The sequence below is a fragment of the Natrix helvetica genome, assembly GCF_964273705.1.
Source record: "Natrix helvetica genome assembly, chromosome: 2".
Lineage (NCBI taxonomy): Eukaryota > Metazoa > Chordata > Lepidosauria > Squamata > Natricidae > Natrix > Natrix helvetica.
The window spans coordinates 139,774,387-139,792,856 of record NC_138552.1 but is presented as its reverse complement, the minus strand read 5'-3'; the positions used below and the strand labels follow the sequence as shown (position 1 = coordinate 139,792,856).

Genomic DNA, 18,470 nt, shown 5'->3' with positions numbered 1-18,470 from the left:
GAGGACATTAAGACTGGATTCTCAGGAGCAAATCAAGTCCCCGTAGAACACAGGAATATGGCCCCCAAAATCCAGCATACTGGATGATGGTGGTTTTTTTTTTTTTTTTGGTAGAACCTTACCGCAATACATTTAAGCTCTTTTAATAGTTAAAGAAAATGCTATAATAAAATGCCAGTGCCATTTTAATAATAGGAGGAAAGGAAAGAGTAGAGAACTAAAGATTCAGAGTGGCAACAGGCATTGAGCACAAAGGTAGAGAAAGTCTCCCAATATCCTTCAGCACCAATCCTGCTGGCTTTTAGGAACATACTTAAGACTTGGTTCTTCGCACAGACTCTGGAGTAGGATGGGATTATCAAGTAATCATTGGGTATCTGTAGTGTTTAGGACTGATTTTTTCCCTCAGCTTGGTCAGCTTTTTAACGCAATGCATGTTTTTATTGCTTTTTACCCTGTAAATTAAGATAATCATTTGGTAAGTGAGCAGTTTTAGAAATCTGCTAAATACTCCCTCCCGAAACTCAACAGTTTTGGCAACAGCTAAGCGCACTGTATGTTTTTCACTCCACATATTGCCTTCTGAGGGAGATGAAAAAGAATTTATTGCCTCTAAGTACTTTGAATGTGGGTGTTGGCTACAAGAATCACGTTCTTCTTTGGTTTCTGTTCCTTGCCCTCCACCTGCTGTATAAATAATGAATGCTGTGGCTTTTAAGTATTCTCCTTGAGAGACAAGCAAGGCATCCAGATTATAAATGAGGGCAATTGTTCAAAATTAAAATATTCAGGCTTTATTTTATTTAGAAGACCCACAATTTTTTTCATTAGAAACATAAATTCTGGGTGCACATTCCTAGATTACAGTGCTAACCTGAGTCCAGCCTAGCAAACAAAGAATGATTTTGAAAATTAATGTAGAAAGAATATTCAGCAAAGTTGCATGGCATGGATTTGTTTTATAATCTAACCTTTCACAGAGTAACACAAAATGTCCCTGGGGGATCATGGCATTCATGCTAACATTTTCTGTATGGTATGGATAATCAACATTAGATATGCTATGGAGAGGGAAGAACAACTGAATGAGATAATTTTCAGCATGCATCATGTTGCAGCTTACCTAGTTACCTAATGAACATATTTTCTGCCTGTTCACACAAGACACTGAATTATAAACTAATCAAACAGGTTGAACAACCTGCTATGCCATAAGATTTAACCTAGCTACGTTTACTAACTTGTTTGAATGCATTGATAAAGCCTTTACATAAATGTGTTGTGTCCACACAACTACAAAGGGCTCCCTGTGTAGGTAGAATGTAAAGTCTTGTCAGCTGTACATATTAAATAATTGCTACTGCTAATTTATTGCAGGATCAAAATATCCTAACTAGCTGCTTCTGAAGAAAGACTCCCGGTCTGGGTATGGATTTCCAGGTCAGTGCTGTTCTTTGAGGCACATTTTGGGTTTAAATTTCATTGTATTAAATGCTCCCTCTACAGCTTTAGGTAGATACATTGGATATCTCTGCAGTTTCTTTCTGGAGCTGAATGTTCTTTCTTGGCCTTTTCCTTTGGATTGGCTTGTAATCGCTTCTACTTGGCTGGTATCTTGGGAATATCTCCGAGGGGCACGAAGGATCCAGTTGGAATGTAAGCTGTGTTCTCTTGAACTAGAAACAACTGAAATATGGAAACAAACTTAGTATAAATGTATCTTTACAACAAGGACAACAAAATATGTAGATGCCGCTTAGGTTCTGTACACAGAAGGCTCCATGTTCAGCCTCCAGTATTTCTTGGCGAGAGATTTAAGAAAGCTGCTGCTAGTAAAACAAGGCTAGATGGACCAATGATCTGGGTCAATAGAAAACCGCTTTCCATTTTTCTGAACTAGGGATAGGCTAATTGGTCACAGGACCCAACTCCCTCACTGTGCTCTAACTATGTCCCCCAAAGCACTAGAATCACTGGGTCACTGAAATTTAGTGTTAATAGGACTGAACAACTGTTTGTAAAGATGTCAAAGTAAGAGTAGAAATGAGTATGCCAAACCACAGTGAGGCAAAAAAAAAAAACAACAACACCCATTTCCATCTTTAAACCATTTGCAGCTCCCAAATCCATAGTATTATAGGTACATTATGAAACTATTTTCTGGGATATTTATGTAATATGGTCACCAGATATAACTCTATTTTCACTATTAATTTCTAGCTGAATTCACCCAAAGATAGATAATAATGATTGCTATCGAACATTTTAACTGATTATTTAAATTGGTATGTGACAAACATACAGTATACAGGACCAATACTGTATTTGATATTATGGAATAGGGGGAAATTAGATGGGGAATAACTCATGAAGTGGTTTTATGAGGGATGAAGAGACAGAAGCCACAAATAAATAAATCTGAAGCCCTGTGGACTGAACGAAACAAAGGATCACACAGGCAGGCCTAGGCCTTGGATCAGAGGTGGGTTGCTCCCGGTTCGGCCTGGTTCGGCCAAACTAGTAGTGGAATTGTGGCCTGGGTCGCAAAAACCGGCAGTGACCCAGGCTAGCCACGTCCCCAAACGGTTCCCTGATCTCTTATGCCATTGCCAGCATGTTTCTGCACATACTCAGAACAATATTTAGTCAACTGCGCATGTGCCAGCAATGCTCGGCCGGTGCGCAAACACAAAGTGCATGCACAAAGCACGTATGTGCAGCAAACCGGTACCAACCAGTATAGGAACACAGCCCTGCCTTGGATAGACCATATTCTCATTTTTAATGGGTTATTCCAAATGGAGTAGTCTGCTTTTGCTCAACATTAAAGTGCTGGGATGGGACAGCACCCATTTAATTATTCTCCTCCATGCATCTGACTGGATACAGAAAGTTATCCTAAAATTCCTTATGCATTCAAAAACCAAGAATCTGGAACAGAGTTGCAGGGAAGAAGAAAGGGAAAAGATACAAAAATAGCCACGTACTGCAAAATAGATAGGTAACAGACACGTGATACTAATTATTTATTATTTTTAAGTCAATTGGTATATTATCCATCAATCTTCCAAGCAAAAGAATGGAAATCCCATGCCTGAATGTTTTTGTTTGGAAGAACAGCAGAGATGGAACTTTGTTCAGTTCCCAGCAGAAGCATAAGTATACTACTTTGATGTACCGTATTTTTCGGAGTATAAGATGCACTGGAGTATAAGACGCAGCAAGGTTTTGAAGAGGCAAATTAAAAAAAAAAGTTTTTGTACTCTGCATACCTCACAAAAACGGGCCCGTTTTTTTTTTCAAAAAAAAGTGCATGGATAGCCTTTAGGAGGCTTGTGGAGTGCTCCTGGGGGGGGGGCAAAAACAAGCAAAAAATAGCCCATTTTTCACAAAAACAGGCCCATTTTTTGTCAAAAAAAGAGCATGGATAGCCCTTTGGGTGCTATCTTATACACTGAATACAGCCTTTTTTGGTTCCCGAAACCCCACCCCTTCACCAAAATGGCCGTGAATAGCTTGTAGGAGGCTTATAGAGTGCTCCTGGGGGCTGGGGGGGCACAATTAAGCAAAAAATGGGCCATTTTTTCCTCAATTTTGCCCCCCCGACCCCCAGGAGCACTCTGAAAGCCTCCTACAAGCTATTCACGGCCATTTTGGTGAAGGGGTGGGGTTTCGGGAGCCAAAAATGCTGTATTCAGTGTATAAGATGCACCCAGATTTTCAGCCTCTTTTTTGAGGGAAAAAGGTGCGTCTTATACTCCGAAAAATGCGGTATCTATTATTTACTCTTACACCTATGTGTTATGTTTTATATGAATCTAGGATGATAGCACTAGCAATAGCACTTAGACTTTCATACTGCTTCATAGTGTTTTAGAGCCCTCTCTAAGCAGTTTACAGAGTCAGCATATTTCCTGGGACCTCATTTTACTCACCTCAAAAGGATGGAAGGCTGAGTCAACCTTGTGCCGGTGAGATTTGAACTGCCAAACTGCAGCTAACAATCAGCTGAAGTAGCCCATAGTACTGCACTCTAACCACTGTGCCATCTCGGCTCATGATGCACCAGTTGAGGTCTTTTCTGGCCTAAGTAGCCCTGGAAGCATTCTCATCACTACACATTTAAGCTACCGTAACAAGCTTTATATGAGGCTACCCTTGAAGACAACTCCAAACTATTGCTAGTACAAAATGCATCAGGCAAGACATCAGTAGATGAGAGCTACTATGGTCATTTAACATTTTGAAAATTCAAATCTGATGGATGCTATTCCGCATCTATTCAGATGTTATTAATACTATTGAGATATGTATGTACTTACTATCAAAATCTACATCAACATGTGGATGATCCCTCACAACTTTGTGAAGTCTTTCTGCCTCCAGTTTTGCAATAATTGAGTCAAAATAAGCAATTGCTTCAGTCACATCTGAACTGAATTGTAAGCCATTTCTGTCTGCCGAGATCTGGATGGTGTGACAATGGTTCAATTAGAATAAACAAGCATTATAATTGCAACCCTCCCTCCAACTTTCATGGATACAAAATGTAGACCTTTTCAGAAAACAAACCAATAAGATGCTAAGAATTTTTCTTTGCTAATTTGTCTTAGGTTCCATTTGAATTAGCTATTATGCTGCTTTTTGTTATATTTGTGGATTATCTTTAGTGTTGTCTCTGGGTGTGTGCATATATAAGTAGATAAGCAAAAAAATATCATTTTCCAGGTGTATGCGTATGCGCGCGCATTCCAAATAATAATATAGAACTATTCTTGATACAATCATTATTGGCCTTATGATTCTTTTGCATCAAGGCCGATCTCAACTTATAACTAGCAGGAAAAAGCAAGCAAATGAGAAAAAGTAGTTAGCTAAAAAATATTCAGAAAAAAACCCAGGAAGCCAAATTTGATCAAAATAATGTTGAACTTTCCTTTTACTGAAGTATTGTAGGCCTTTTGGTATTTTGGAATTCTACTCCATGAGCCACATTTAGTAAAGCAAGAAATGAAGAAAACTTACTTTTCAGAATATCTACAAAAAAAAAAAGGTTGCCTATTCCTAAGTCTTTTTTTATACTGCGTGACAAAAAGTCTATTGATTAGCTTTCTCACTTGAACCATTTGGAATCTTTGAAGAATTTTAATATCACTTGAGAGGATGAGGTGGCTCAGTGGCTAAGACGCTGAGCTTGTTGATCAGAAGGTCGGCAGTTCAGCGGTTTGAATCCCTAGCGCCGTGTAATGGGGTGAGTTCCCATTACTTGTCCCAGCTTCTGCCAACCTAGCAGTTCGAAAGCACATAAAAATGCAAATGGAAAAATAGGGACCACTTTGGTGGGAAGGTAACAGTGTTCCGTGTCCCTTCGGCATTTTGTCATGCCGGCCCCATGACCACAGAGACGTCTTGGGACAGCACTGTCACTGCGTTAATTGGTTTGCTAGACGAGCTGAACTGAATAGTTACTGATGAATTACTGCGCAGGTCATAAGGTCTTATCAGCAATGATGTACTGCGCCTGCTCATCACACATTCCAGAGACTTCTTCCCTTTTTGATCTTTGTCCGTCTGCCAGGAAACTGGGAGACAAACTGCTTCTGCCAAAATGTAACAATTAGATAGATTTGTTTTATTTCTATTTTCTTATTTTTGTATTAAAGCTTGTTTTTAATTAGAACTTGTTATTGGACTTCACTTTCGTTTCTTGAAGATATGCCTACAAAATTTTTCCCCTGACAAGCACTGGCTCTTCTGCTTTGAAATGGAGATGAGCACCGCCCCTTAGAGTCGGGAACGACTAGCACATATGTACAAGGGGAACCTTTACCTTTTTAATTTCACTTGATATCAAAGTATGTCTCTTATTGACATAAATTAAAATCTTAGAATCTTTGTTACAGGGAATGGATGCTGGTAAAGTTGTAATACAGATATGGAGAGAATTGCTGCATGGCTACTAACATCTTCAGAGTGATACATCCCCCACTTTTGCTAGCAAGTTCAAATTGTCATTCGTATTAGTATAAAAAAAGTGGTGGGCTACCCAACACAGTAAACCAGGGGTGTCCAAACTTGGGAACTTTAAGACTTGTGGACTTCAACTCCCAGAATTCCCCAGCCAGCATGGCTGGCTGGGGAATTCTGGGAGTTGAAGTCCACAAGTCTTAAAGTTCCCAAGTTTGGACATCCCTGCAGTAAACAATGCATTAATTTACAGTTTTTTTTTTTTTTTTTGAAGTGGAAACTGAGTGATTTCTGTGAGCAGTTAGCATGGCCATAAACAGACATGTGGCTTAATACATAGAAGACAAACGTCTATGAAGATTCTCAGTCATCCAGGTCAGGGTTGTCCCAAAGGTGCTTTTTCAAGAGGCAATTGGACTTTCTTGTTTTCCTTTGAAGACGTTTCATTTCTCATCCAAGAAGCTTCTTCAGCTCTGACTTCCATTCTCCACCATCCAGTCAGAGTTGAAGAAGCTTCTTGGATGAGAAGCGAAACATCTTCAAAGAAAAACAAGACAGTCCAGTTGCCTCTTGAAAAAACACCTTTGGATAGAAGACAAATGTGTGAAGAAAAAGAGAAGGTTTATTCTCTTTTGTTTATTAAAAGAATGACATGAACATTTGTCAAAAGGAAACAAAACCTTCTTCTTGTTCCTTCCCAAAGGTTGAAGCTTGAGCTTCAGTTTCTTGAAATTAAAACTCCTCCAGTCATGGATTTAACCACCAGGGGATCTTCATTTTCAAACTGCTCATACTGTAGTGTGTGTGTGTGTGTGTGTTTTAATTGCTTTATTTTTCTGGTGAGAAAAGCAATTCTATCCCAATCATTGGTAGCTTTTAAGTTTATTTATGATTGGTGAGAACACACAAAGCCTGAAAAGTAAATGTCCTTGCTCTGAATATTATATGTGAATAGGCTGTGTTAGTGTGACAAACTATATGGAGTCTGATACTAAAGGTTGTTACAAAACATAAACTCACCACATTCCCAAACTCATAGTGCAAACAGAGTGGTTGTAACATATTCTATGTAAACATGGGAGTAACATATCCTACCTTAGAAGTCATTTTGGGAGGAGGAGGAGGGGCTTGGGTTTTTGTTGTTGTTGCTGAAGATTTTGTAGGCAAAGGGGAAATTTCAGGCACTCTGCCTAAGGCTTTCAAATCCTTAACACCCTCAATGTATTTTTTCCTCAGAGCTAACAAATCTTGTAAATATTGCAAACAGTCTTGCGCCTTTGAGTACATCCATGCCTTTTCTTCTTTCAGCTGAAGGCCGGCAACTGAATTAAGGCTGGTGGTACTTTTGCTTTTTTTCAGAGGTTCGGTGAATGTGTGCTCCTCATCTCGGAGAGCATACATAGAGGTGCTACGGATCAAACGAACTGCAGAGCCATCATAAGCTGGGATCCCATCAGATAAACTGCTCCTGCTGGAGTTGGGATGAAATATGGAGTGTATTTTCCTGAACATAGTGTAGTTCCTTCTTCAGCTATTCCATCTAACATTCAATCTCACTTCAGTTTGTCTTCTAATGGACATTTCTTGCCAATACAGGAAAAGGTTGCCTGTGTTGATTATGAATGGGATCGGGTTTTCTTCTGCTTCAGACTTCTTTTGGCCCATTTCTTCATTTCTTTTCCAAACTTTGCCAAAGATGAAGGAATGCAATGTCATCAGTCTTATCTTTATGATGCCTGCATTTCGGTTCACCTAAAGGTTGTAGCAGCTCTTGTTTGCTTCTTTGTGCTGACCATGGTGCTGAAATGAAAAATATTTAGCACTTCTGACTATGTCAGGAGGCTACATAAAAGATGCTAACACATCAGTATCCGGTGCATTTCTAATCAATATTAGATAATATCCTGCAGAAGCTGGCAGCTAGAAGGGTTTTTGTTTTCTCTGCTATGGCAACCGAAGCATGGTTACCGCTATCTGATAACACACATGAGTGTTGAGAATAAAGCAGGCTAAGATCCATTACACTCAGCATGGAAGACTGGCCTTCAAATAAAACACATCTAATAATCTAAGATGGTTATTGTTGATCACTATAGGCACAGTTAATCTAGTGCTGTACATGATAGATTTAATGTATTTTGTTTTCCTTGGGGAACCAAAACCCAAGGTCTAAGAACCCACTATCCTTTTTTGCTTCTGGGAGTTCCCTGAGAGCTTTGGTTAAGCACATATGAAGCTGTATTGCAGTGATGGGATTCAATTTTTTAAATTACCAGTTCTGTGAGTGTAGCTTGATGGGCATGGTGTGGCTTGGTGGGCATGACAGGGGAAGAATACTGTAAATCTCCATTCCCACCCCACTCCAGGGGAAGGTTATTGCAAAATCCCCGTAGCTGGGACTCGGGAGGCAGAGAATAGAAGGGGGCAGGGCCAGTCAGAGGTGGTATTTACTATTTCTTGGAACTACTCAAAATTTCTACTACCGGTTCTCAGAACTGGTCAGAACCTGCTGAATACCACCTCTGAATTGGTTGTATTTTAAGAGAAGGGATAAATTACTAAAATTGTTTATACTCGTGATTAAGAGGGAAGTAATTCCTTATAAATTTCCTTTCTTTAGTATATTTTTTTCTTTTCTGCTACTGGTTCTCCAGAACTGGTCAGAATCTGCTGAATACCACCTCTGGTGTATTGTTTGGGGAGGGTTAATGAAACATCAGATAATTGCTAAGTCTTTCTCCCCTTCCACAGGTAACCCTCAATTTGTGACTACAGCTGGCACCAGAAACTTGGCCATTGAGTGAAGATGCCCACGTAACTGCTTTGCTCAACAGCCACAATCCAGGCATTCCCAGATGTGGTCATGAAGCAATCTCCCAGGTCACTAAGCAGACAGAGGGAAAGAGCTGCCTGCTTAGCTCAGCTCTCCTCCATGCACAGAAAGGAGCTGCTCCAGCGTGCTGCAGGAATGGAGCGCAGACTTTTGTGATTAGTGCTCTGTTTCTCCATCCCACCTATGGAGCTCCTCTCAGTAGGCACCTCTCTCAGCTAGGCCCCAGAGACAAGAGATTCCTCTTGGCAGGTAGCAGCAGCTTGCAGTCTTGCTTGCCAGCTTCCTCATTGTCTTTCTGTTGAAGCCGTCAGAGAAGATTGCAAATGGGTAAGGATGGGAGACCACCAGGGCAGCAGTGTAGATTAGGAAGTTGGAATAATAAAATGCCTCCCCGAGGAAGGCAGCAGCAAACCACCAGGTTCAATAATCGAGCAAACTATGTGGGAATATACACAAAGGCCCTAGGATTCTAATTCTCGTTCTGATTCTAAAAAGTTTTCAGAAACCTTTTTTTTAATATTAAAAAAACCCTGAAAATATAATTACAATGCTTGCTGTCTTTGAATGTAACACTCAAAACCACATGGGTTGGTTGCATTATCCTATCAATCTCTCCGTCACCCAGTCTTGCTATTCTATGCTATTGTCCACCTGCAAATACTCTGGTGAGTGGTTGAATGATACAGTTCTTATGTACAGAGCAGTGGGAAAGAGATGATGACCTTCAGGATTGCTTACCAAGAATCTGTCCCACTGCTCCTCAAACGTAACCGTGTTAAGATGTGTGAGCTTCAGCTCCCAGAATTTCCTAGCCGGTATGCTGCCTGGGGAATCTTGGGTGTTAAGTCCATATAGTCCATAGGTTGACTCAGCCTTCCATCCTTCCACGGTCAATAAAATGAGGACCCAGATTGTTGGGGGCAATATGCCGAGTCTGTAAACTGTTTAGAGAGGGCTGTAAAGCAGTAAGTGCTATTGCTATTGCTATTGTTATTGTTATATATCTTAAAGTTATCAAGTTTGAGAAACACTGATCTATTCAGAAAAGAATCACCACCACAATACAGTATCATAATCTTCTTTGCTGTTGAAGCTGTTGCAGGAAGAACAAAAAGCAATATCATTTCAACTTATCCTCTCCATGTGTTGCTTGGAGTTTTGAGACATCCATACAAAAGCCAGAATAAAATTGGAGCAGACTGTACCTGGGAAAATTCTGATTTCCTTTGCTTTGAGTTCTAACTACTCTGAAAGCACAGCTGGTGCTATCTTGTGGTGCTTTAAAGAAGTTTCAGAAAAGGGTAGATTTACATGACACATCCATTATTAATGCACATGCTTAGAAAGAGATGTAAGATCTTGGTTGTGTGGTTTAGTGGGTTTTTTTTTAAATTCCAAATTATTAGTTTGAATATTTTACATTTTTCCACTTTGAATGTTGAAAGTTCAGGGACTAACATTGCTTCAACTGCAGTTTTATTGTAAAGCTATTAGATTAGCTACTCTTAGGTTCTGAGTACTGTTGTTGTTCACTTTGTATAAATAAATCCTAGATTATTATAACTCAAATGTAAGTGCATACTTGCATATTAGTGGATGGGCAATGTGTTTGAAAAAAGAAAAAAAAATCAAGTGTCTATACACAAATTGGTCTAAGTCATGGGTGTCAAACTCAATTTCATTGAGGGCCGCATCAGGTTTGTTTTTGACCGCAGGGGACCGGGTGGGTGCAGCTGGAGTGGGCGTGGTCAGTTCGACATCAGAGGTGAGTTCCTACCAGCTTGGACCGGTTTGGCCGAGTAGATAATAACTCAGCTTGCCATGCCCCTGAACTGGTTCTATTGTCGGCGGCGCCATTTTGATTTTCGGTGCTGCGCATGCGAAAAACAATCTTCATTGCAAAAATTTAATTTTTTCCCTTTTCTAACATTGTGCGCATGCACAAGCCTTTTTAGGTGCAAATGCGCACACCGAACTGGCAGTAATGCAGGCAGAAACCCACCCTTGTTCGACAACACTCATGTCGGGGGCGCCTGTGGTGGCCCGAGCACTCTGCCAGTGAAAATGGGCTCCTGAGCTCTATTTTTGACTGAGATGGCCTCCTGCAACCCTCTGCCAGTGAAAACAGAGCACGGGAGGGCCACACACAGCTATCCTGAGCTTCATTTTTGCTGGCAGAGGCACCATAAGCCAGTCATTCGCTGTTTCCAGGCTGGCCAGATCTAAGCACCCTCACGGGCCTGATCAGGCCTGCAAGCCTTGAGTTTGACACCCCTGGTCTAAGTGATATAGGGGTTTCTCAGATGTGATGAAATGCAATAGGATTGTATTCTTTGTTCCTTCTGAGTTTTCTCTTCTTGTCAAAAGTAGACACTGGAGTGTAGATACATACAAGAGCCTGTAGACAGGCATTCCATAGTTATCTAAGGCTGTGGTTGCATAATGGCTCAGTGGCTAAGATGCTGACCTTGTCAATTAGAAAGGTCAGCAGTTCGGCAGTTTGAATCCCTAGCGCTGCATAATGGAGTAGCTCCGTTACTTGTCCCAGCTTCTGCCAACCTAGCAGTTCGAAAGCATGCAAAAATGCAAGTAGAAAAATAGGAACCACCTTTGGTGGAAAGATAACAGTGTTTCGTGCGTCTTCAGCATTCAGTCATGCCGGTCACATGACCACAGAGACGACTTTGGACAGCGCTGGCTCTTTGGCTTTGAAACGGAGATGAGCACCACCCCCTAGAATCGGGAATGACTAACACATATGTGCGACTTTACTTTTATGGTTGCATACAAATTCCATTTTGGACCAAGTACCCTAGCAATTCACGAAAGCTGACTTCTCTCCGGGAATCACACACATCCACAATTAATCCAGCTCAATTTACCTCTGTACCTGGTGGTTCTCTGTGCTACAGTGAGCAGACATCAGAAGCCTGTGCTTTAATTAGAACAGGATTAATTCAAGCTGACTGCCTCTCTGTGTGTAAATAGGGCGTTAGGGGTCAGAAAGTACTAAGTACTTTTAAATGTCTCCTTGCATAATGTTAAAAGCTACCAGAAAAGGGATGACCTTTGTGTAAGCAAAAGAATTAAGGGACAATTGTGAAGTCATTTGGTACCACTGAACTTAATCACTCTAGTTATGCAGAGCAACCATTGCTAATTATAGCTTGGTGCTGTAGCTGTCCCAGAGCCAGGCTGCTCCTGAAGAATTTTCTGTTTGGTGAGCTCAGAATTAGACCGAAGGATGACTAGTCTCTGGGTGTAATGTATTAACAAGGAATTAGGGGGAAAAAAAAACCTAATACAAAGCTTATTCAGTCCCTAATGCTCAATGGGTGACTTCAGACCAATCGTAATGTCTCAGACAAACCTATTTATCAAGAAAGGTTTTTTTTATTATAGCTTTATTGATTAGCCTATAGGCCACATCAAAGCACAAGGTTCAAATGCATATCACCAATAAAATCCTATACAAACAATTTAAAATAAGAGTAGGGTAAAATACAATAGCTATAGGATAAGATACAATATAATTTAGTACATAAGTATGTTAAATAGAATAAATGACATAAAATTATATTTTGGTGTCACCCTTACAATCTACCCCAATCAGTCGCAAGTATGCAGATCTCAACCGAACCATTTTGTTTAAGTACTATGCCAGTGATGGTAAACCTTTTTGTTGTTGAGTGCCAAAAATGCAAGGGCGCGCACGTAATAGTGCATGTGCGTGCCGGCACTCATAATGCAAAGCGCCCCCCCATGCGCATGCATGCACAACCTCACCCGCGCTTCCCCCCACACGTGCCACACTGGCAGCGCTCTGGATTGCGTATCCTCATCAGAGCCTTGTGTGTGTAACAGGGGATGGATGGGACCGATCACCTGAGAGGCTGGCAAAGAAGTCTTGGTTCCCCCATTGCCGCGGCTCTCGGAGGAAGAAGGCAGGGATACTGGCCAGCGTTCATTTCCCTTACTGCTCATCACCGCTCGCTCCCATGCCATTTTCAGCTAAGCAGGGCAGGCGGAGCCTGGGGTGCAACCAGCAGGGAGGGGTTGGTAATGCTCCATCCTGCAGGGGTGGCAGCGGTGAACAGTAAGGGAAGCGAATGCCAGCCAGCATCCCTACCTTCTTCCTCTGAGAGCCAGTTCTTTGCCAGTCTCTCAGCTGATCGGTCCCAGGCAGCTCCTGTTACACAAACACACACACACACACACACACACACACACCTTGCTGCGGCATGAGGCGAGCATTGCCAAGGCGTCCCAGTACCGAGGCCGAAGAAGTGGCGATGGCGAGGACGGGCAGGCCCGAGCTTCCCTCCCTCCCCCTCCCACCCAATCAGGTTTCTTGCACGGCTCTAGCCTGCGGCTCTGATAAGGATCCATGGTCCGGAGTGCTGCCGCTTCCAGCCGGGATATATTCTGCCAGGCCCTCAGCGGCTTCTTTATGTGGGCAGCTCACCTCCCCACCAGCAGCTCCTCCACCAGCATCCTGGCTGGAAGTGGAAGTACAACAGCTGCTGTTGGGGAAGGGACGAAGGGGTGGCGGTCACCTGTTCTCATGCAACAGTCGCTGTCCCCTGGTAACAGTGACTGTTTCACTGCTGCTTCCAGCCGAGACGCTGGAGGAGCTGCTGGCAGGGAGGCAAGTTACCTGCATAAAGATGCCGCCGAGGGCCTGGCAGAATATATCCCAGCTGGAAGCAGCAGCACTCCGGACCGCATATCCTCATCAGAGCTGCGGGCTGGAGCCGTGCAAGAAGCCTGCTTGAGTTGGGGGGGGAGGGAACCCCTTGCCCGTCCTTGCCACCGCTTTGTCCCTGGTGGCTGTCACAGTGCCACTTCTAGCTGGTGTGGGAGTGGCTGCAGGGGCCAGCTGGCCGCTCCTGCCCTTCCACTTGTGGCTGCCGCTGCCGCTGCTTTTCTGGGGTGTCTGAGCTGGCCAAGCACTTCGGACCGCAGATGAATCATGGGCTGGAGGGCTGGGGCCACGCAAGAAGCCCACTCGCTCTGGTCTGCTAAGAAGCGATGGCCAGGATCCCCTCTCCACGTCTTTTGGCACGCACGGCTGTTGCTCTTCCTGTTGCTGGTTTTTGCGTGTGCATGCACTCCAGGAACCATATCACCAAATGGCCAACGCACATGTGCACACTGGAAACAAGATCATTTTCCTAGCGTACACATGCGCACCGGGCAGCTCCTCTTCTGCTTTCTGGCACGCCAATGCACGTAAAGACCAGCTGGCTGCTGCGCCCGAACCCAGAAGAGCAACTGGTGATGGCTCCGCGTGCCAGGAGAAATGGCTCTGCGTGCCACTTCTGGCACACGTGCCATAGGTTTGCCATCATGGGCTAATCAATAAAGCTATAATAATAATAATAATAATAATAATAATAATAATAATAATAATAATAATAATAATAACAACAACAACAACAACAACAACAAGAATAAGAATAAGAATAAAGAAAGTTGAGGCTCTTGGAAGAAAGTGGCATATAAATCTAAGAAACTACAGGACAGTTGTAAAATGTAGTCTCAGTTGCATGGAATCCTTTGGGTATGCAACTTTTTATGGATTGAGGGGAACATCAAACTTTTAATCGAAGCTATCCTCTACTCCAAAAATTAAGGCGCTCAATTCAGTTCCGTTCCATTCAAGTGAAACTAGAATTATAATTATAACTTTTCAATAGAATATTGTTCTCACATTTGAGTGAAAAATGCTTTTATTTTAAATGGGAAGTGACTGTGCCCCCAAACTGCTGGCATAACACTCAATACATGCATTGGTTGTCTGTCACTGGTCACAGTCTGATCTGGAATCATCTGTCACATCCATCCTGTAGCCTAGTTTTCACATAGTACAAAGAGCAGACTATAGAGGAACAGGTCAGGGGTGGGTTTCAATTTTTTTTACTACTGGTTCAGTGGGTGTGGGTAGGTGGGGGGCATGTGGCTGAGAGGGCGTGGCCAACTTGACATCACTCACGCCCATGCCCATTCAGTCACATGCCCCCCCCCCACCTACCCACATCCACCAAACCGGCGAAAATTTCTGTTTTGCCAGCTGAGAGTCTGGCAAAAAAGCCTCGCTTTCCCCACCACCGCTGCTTACATGTGTGTAGGCAGGAGGAGGCAGTTCTGTGGATCTACATGACAAAAGCGAGGTAGGGTGAGCATTGGAGTGGATAGGGGCATGGCCAGCCACTGCAATAAAAATTGCTCTGCACATGCACAGAAGCAAAACCCAAGATGCTGGCACCAATGGCGCTGCTGGGAGAACCGGTTCAGGAGCATGGCAGACCTAGGTCACTGCTGGTTCCAGTGACACAGCCTGCCAAACCACTACCGGTTTGGCCAAACCGGTCCAAACCGGTAGGAACCCACCTCTGGAACAGGTTAGATATCAAAAGTAACTTCCTGACTGTCAGCCTGTAGTGTAGGCTGCCATGTGACATGGTGATTTCTCCTTCACTGAAGTACTTCAGACAAAAGCTAGATGATCATCTGCCAGAGATGCTCTATAGCTCCTGCAGAGCAGAAGATTTGAGTAGATTACTTCTAAGATCCCTTTCAGATCAATGAGTCTATTAATATTGTTATCGACTACTGTAGTCCAACTTATATTTCTATTGTATTGGAAGGCATGTGATGAGACCAGTGTTGGGTAACAGTTTAAGATTGTATGATGTCTATAACATTATTAAGAGCTACAACAACCACAAATGAAATTGTAGCGTTTTTAAATATTACTTTCATTTAAAATTACAAGTGTAAAGTTAAAAACCAATACAAAACTATAAAAAGGAGTAAAAATTGGTGCAAAAAATAAAAAATAGAAAGAAAAATAGAAAAGAAAAAATATACTACAGAAAGGAAATTTATAGAGAAATGACTTCCCTCTTCATCACGAGTATAAACAATTTTAGGAATTTATCCATTCTCTTAAAATGCAACAAATTGTATTACTTTTCCTTTTACTCTTACCTATCTTGATCATTAGTTCCTTCAAATAATGTCCTGGAACTTTATTTCTTTTCATTTTTCTTTGTCTTATCTTGTAAAATTATTCCATGTTTTAACAACCCTCTTTTGAAATCCAATATGGGGAAATTATCCAAGTCACTCGCTTGGGCTATTTCTATATCATTTTTGTTACAACATCAGTTGGTTTCTTTTGTATATTAGGATAGCATCTTTTTTAAGATACCATTCTTCTAGCCTGTCATTTTTAAATCCACTTTCAGATCAGTCAAACTTGTCAGATAAAATTTGTTTCTCTCCCATAACATCTTTTACCATAGCCTAATTATAGAAACAGACACTCTTATCTTCTGAGTCTACCATTCAAAAATCCTTCTATAGGTTCACTTTTAAAATATTTTGCTTCATTCTACATTAGCAATGGTTTAAAGGTTCTGCTTTAATTATGCTTTTTAGTTTATTCTGTTTCCTCTAATGTCGAAGTATCAACTTTCAAAGTCTCATCCTATCATATATTTCAATTCAAAATTTATTCCATAGGAAGGATTCTTACAATTCATTCCAAACTCTTATTTTAAATCATCTGGACTCTTAGTCCATTTTTAACTTTTCAAAATCAAAATTCTAATTACCTTGTTCCTCTGTGTGTGTGTGTATGTGTGTGTGCGTGTCTGTATGTATGTGTTTGTATTTAAAATGTTTGTATTTAAAACTTGCTAAGAATTGAACTAAACTCCCCCAATGTTTTCAGGCTTGTTGATTCAAAGTCTTGTAATATCTAAAAAGCAGTTAACAAGCAATTTCAGAAAGTAAATAGAAAAGGAAGCATGTGAACCTGGTGTCCTTAAAGGCAGTGACCATGGTTTGAGCATGATGATGGCTATTTCCTAGTTTCCCAGAGCTCTAAATCCACTGGATTTAGGACAGTGGTGGGTTCTGGATCACGTTGCAACCCGTACAGTTGCAACGGGGCCTGGCGTCCACCACATGAACATGCACAGCGTGCATGCACACATGCGCAATGCACATGCATCCTTTCCTCTTGCGATGCCTCTGCGAGACTCTGCGATGCTCCAGCTGCTTGGCGGAGCATTGCACAGGCACCATGCACTCCGTGCGCGGAAGCACCAAAGAGCTTATATACAGGTAAGGAGCTCGGGCAAGCGGGTGGGCCCTCCAGAGCACCGTACCGGAACGGTACCCGGTGCTCTGGGCAAGCACCGGTATGCCTGTACTGGGGCATACCACCTACAACCCACACTGATTTAGGAGCAACTCTCTGTACCACTTGATATCAAGGCATCCTTAAATCAAGTCACTAAACCTTCCTTGTTTGGACAGGAATTACAATGAAGGGGTCTACTTGCTGGCTCTTCATTCCCAGGAATCATCGGCTCCCCTTTAAGCTATGCTAACTTCAATTCACAATTTCTTCTTCGGAAGTGAACAAAAATGCTTCTTGTTGGTCAATGGAAATTGTGAAGAATAGCATCAGAGGGAAAAATTATTGAGAAAGTATTCAGTTAAATATTCTTTTACTATTAACATTTGACCATTTCCCCCCTTGTAATTTACATCAATCCACACAAATACTGTATATTTCAGACAGAAATCTAAAACCTGACCATCTAAATTTTATTGATCAATTGATTTCATTTTATGATTTTCCTCTACAAGATGTGTTCGATTATGTATCATTTCCATTTTTTTACAAACTGCAACAAAAGGGGGGAAATCCCAACAACTAACAACAATGAAAACAAAACTTTCACAAGATTACACGATGCTTACAAAAATGTAAGAGAGTAGGCCTGTGATGTATCATTCCATACTCACAAGAAGACAACGGGTTTTGGGTTTTTTTTTTAGTTTTTTAGGTCCAAATTTGTGTTCATTTCCTTTGCCACTGATCTCCAAGAAAGCCAAAGATCCCATTTAGTGATTCTTCTGTTTTAAAATCAGAAGAATACTGGGCTTTAGTTGGGAGAGGCTGGTTTAGACTTTCTTAACTGCATCTTTCCTCCCCCCCCCCCACCTTATAGCTAAATGGCATTTTTGTGCTATTATCTGCTATTTGTAGTGTTTCTAGTTTTAATTATCTAGCTTCCCACTTTTAAAAGTCTAAGACCACTCTACAAATTTATCCTGTCATACGTTATAGTAACTTAATATCACAGTTTTAAGTCAAGCCTCATAAACAAATACTAGGTCCTAGGCATCAGACAACAAGCTTCTGAGTGTAACTTATTTATTTACAGAATTCTCTTCAGATGCCAAAGGAGTGTTCTGTTGAACCTGAATGTTACCACACTGCTCTTTTGCCAAAAAGTGACCAAATTCTGAAATGGCGTAGTTAGAACAATATTACCGTGTTTCCCCGAAAATAAGACAGGGTCTTATTTTCTTTTGACCCCTGAAATAAGCGCTTGGCCTTATTTTCGGGGAAGTTTTATTATTTTTGAGGTGCAGGAGGCGGTGAGTGTGGTCACCTTATGGCTGCTGCTGTGTTGCAATATTTTTTGGGGGGGAGGGCTTATTTTGGGGGCGGGGCTTATTTTAGCACATGCGCTCAAAAGCCCAATTGGGTTTATTATCCATGGAGGCCTTATTTTCGGGAAAACAGAGTATTACTGTCAGCGTTCCAAATATCATCCAGAATTAAATCAGAGTCCAAGGGAGA

At 41.7% G+C, this 18,470-nt stretch overlaps 2 protein-coding genes across 3 annotated transcripts in view; one reads left to right on the top strand and one right to left on the bottom strand.

The window, feature by feature from the left end:
• SERPINE3 (serpin family E member 3) overlaps positions 1-18,470 on the top strand; it is a 49,710-nt gene that overhangs the window by 13,347 nt on the left and 17,893 nt on the right. Inside the window, exon 2 of one of the 2 annotated variants that reach the window (XM_081943535.1) lies at positions 1,378-1,440. The exons of the other annotated variant lie outside the window; for it this stretch is intronic. The gene's annotated coding sequence lies outside the window, so the exon portion shown is untranslated. The remainder of the gene's footprint in view (positions 1-1,377; positions 1,441-18,470) is intronic. 2 annotated transcript variants of the gene reach the window in all.
• On the bottom strand, positions 1,442-7,673 carry LOC309387210 (uncharacterized protein C13orf42; the record flags this gene model as incomplete). Its single annotated transcript, XM_081943537.1, has 3 exons — positions 7,063-7,673; positions 4,323-4,467; positions 1,442-1,686 (listed from the first exon to the last, which is right to left on the bottom strand). Exons 1-3 carry the CDS (start codon positions 7,477-7,479, stop codon positions 1,442-1,444), a joined length of 807 nt encoding a protein of 268 aa, XP_081799663.1. The 5' UTR covers positions 7,480-7,673.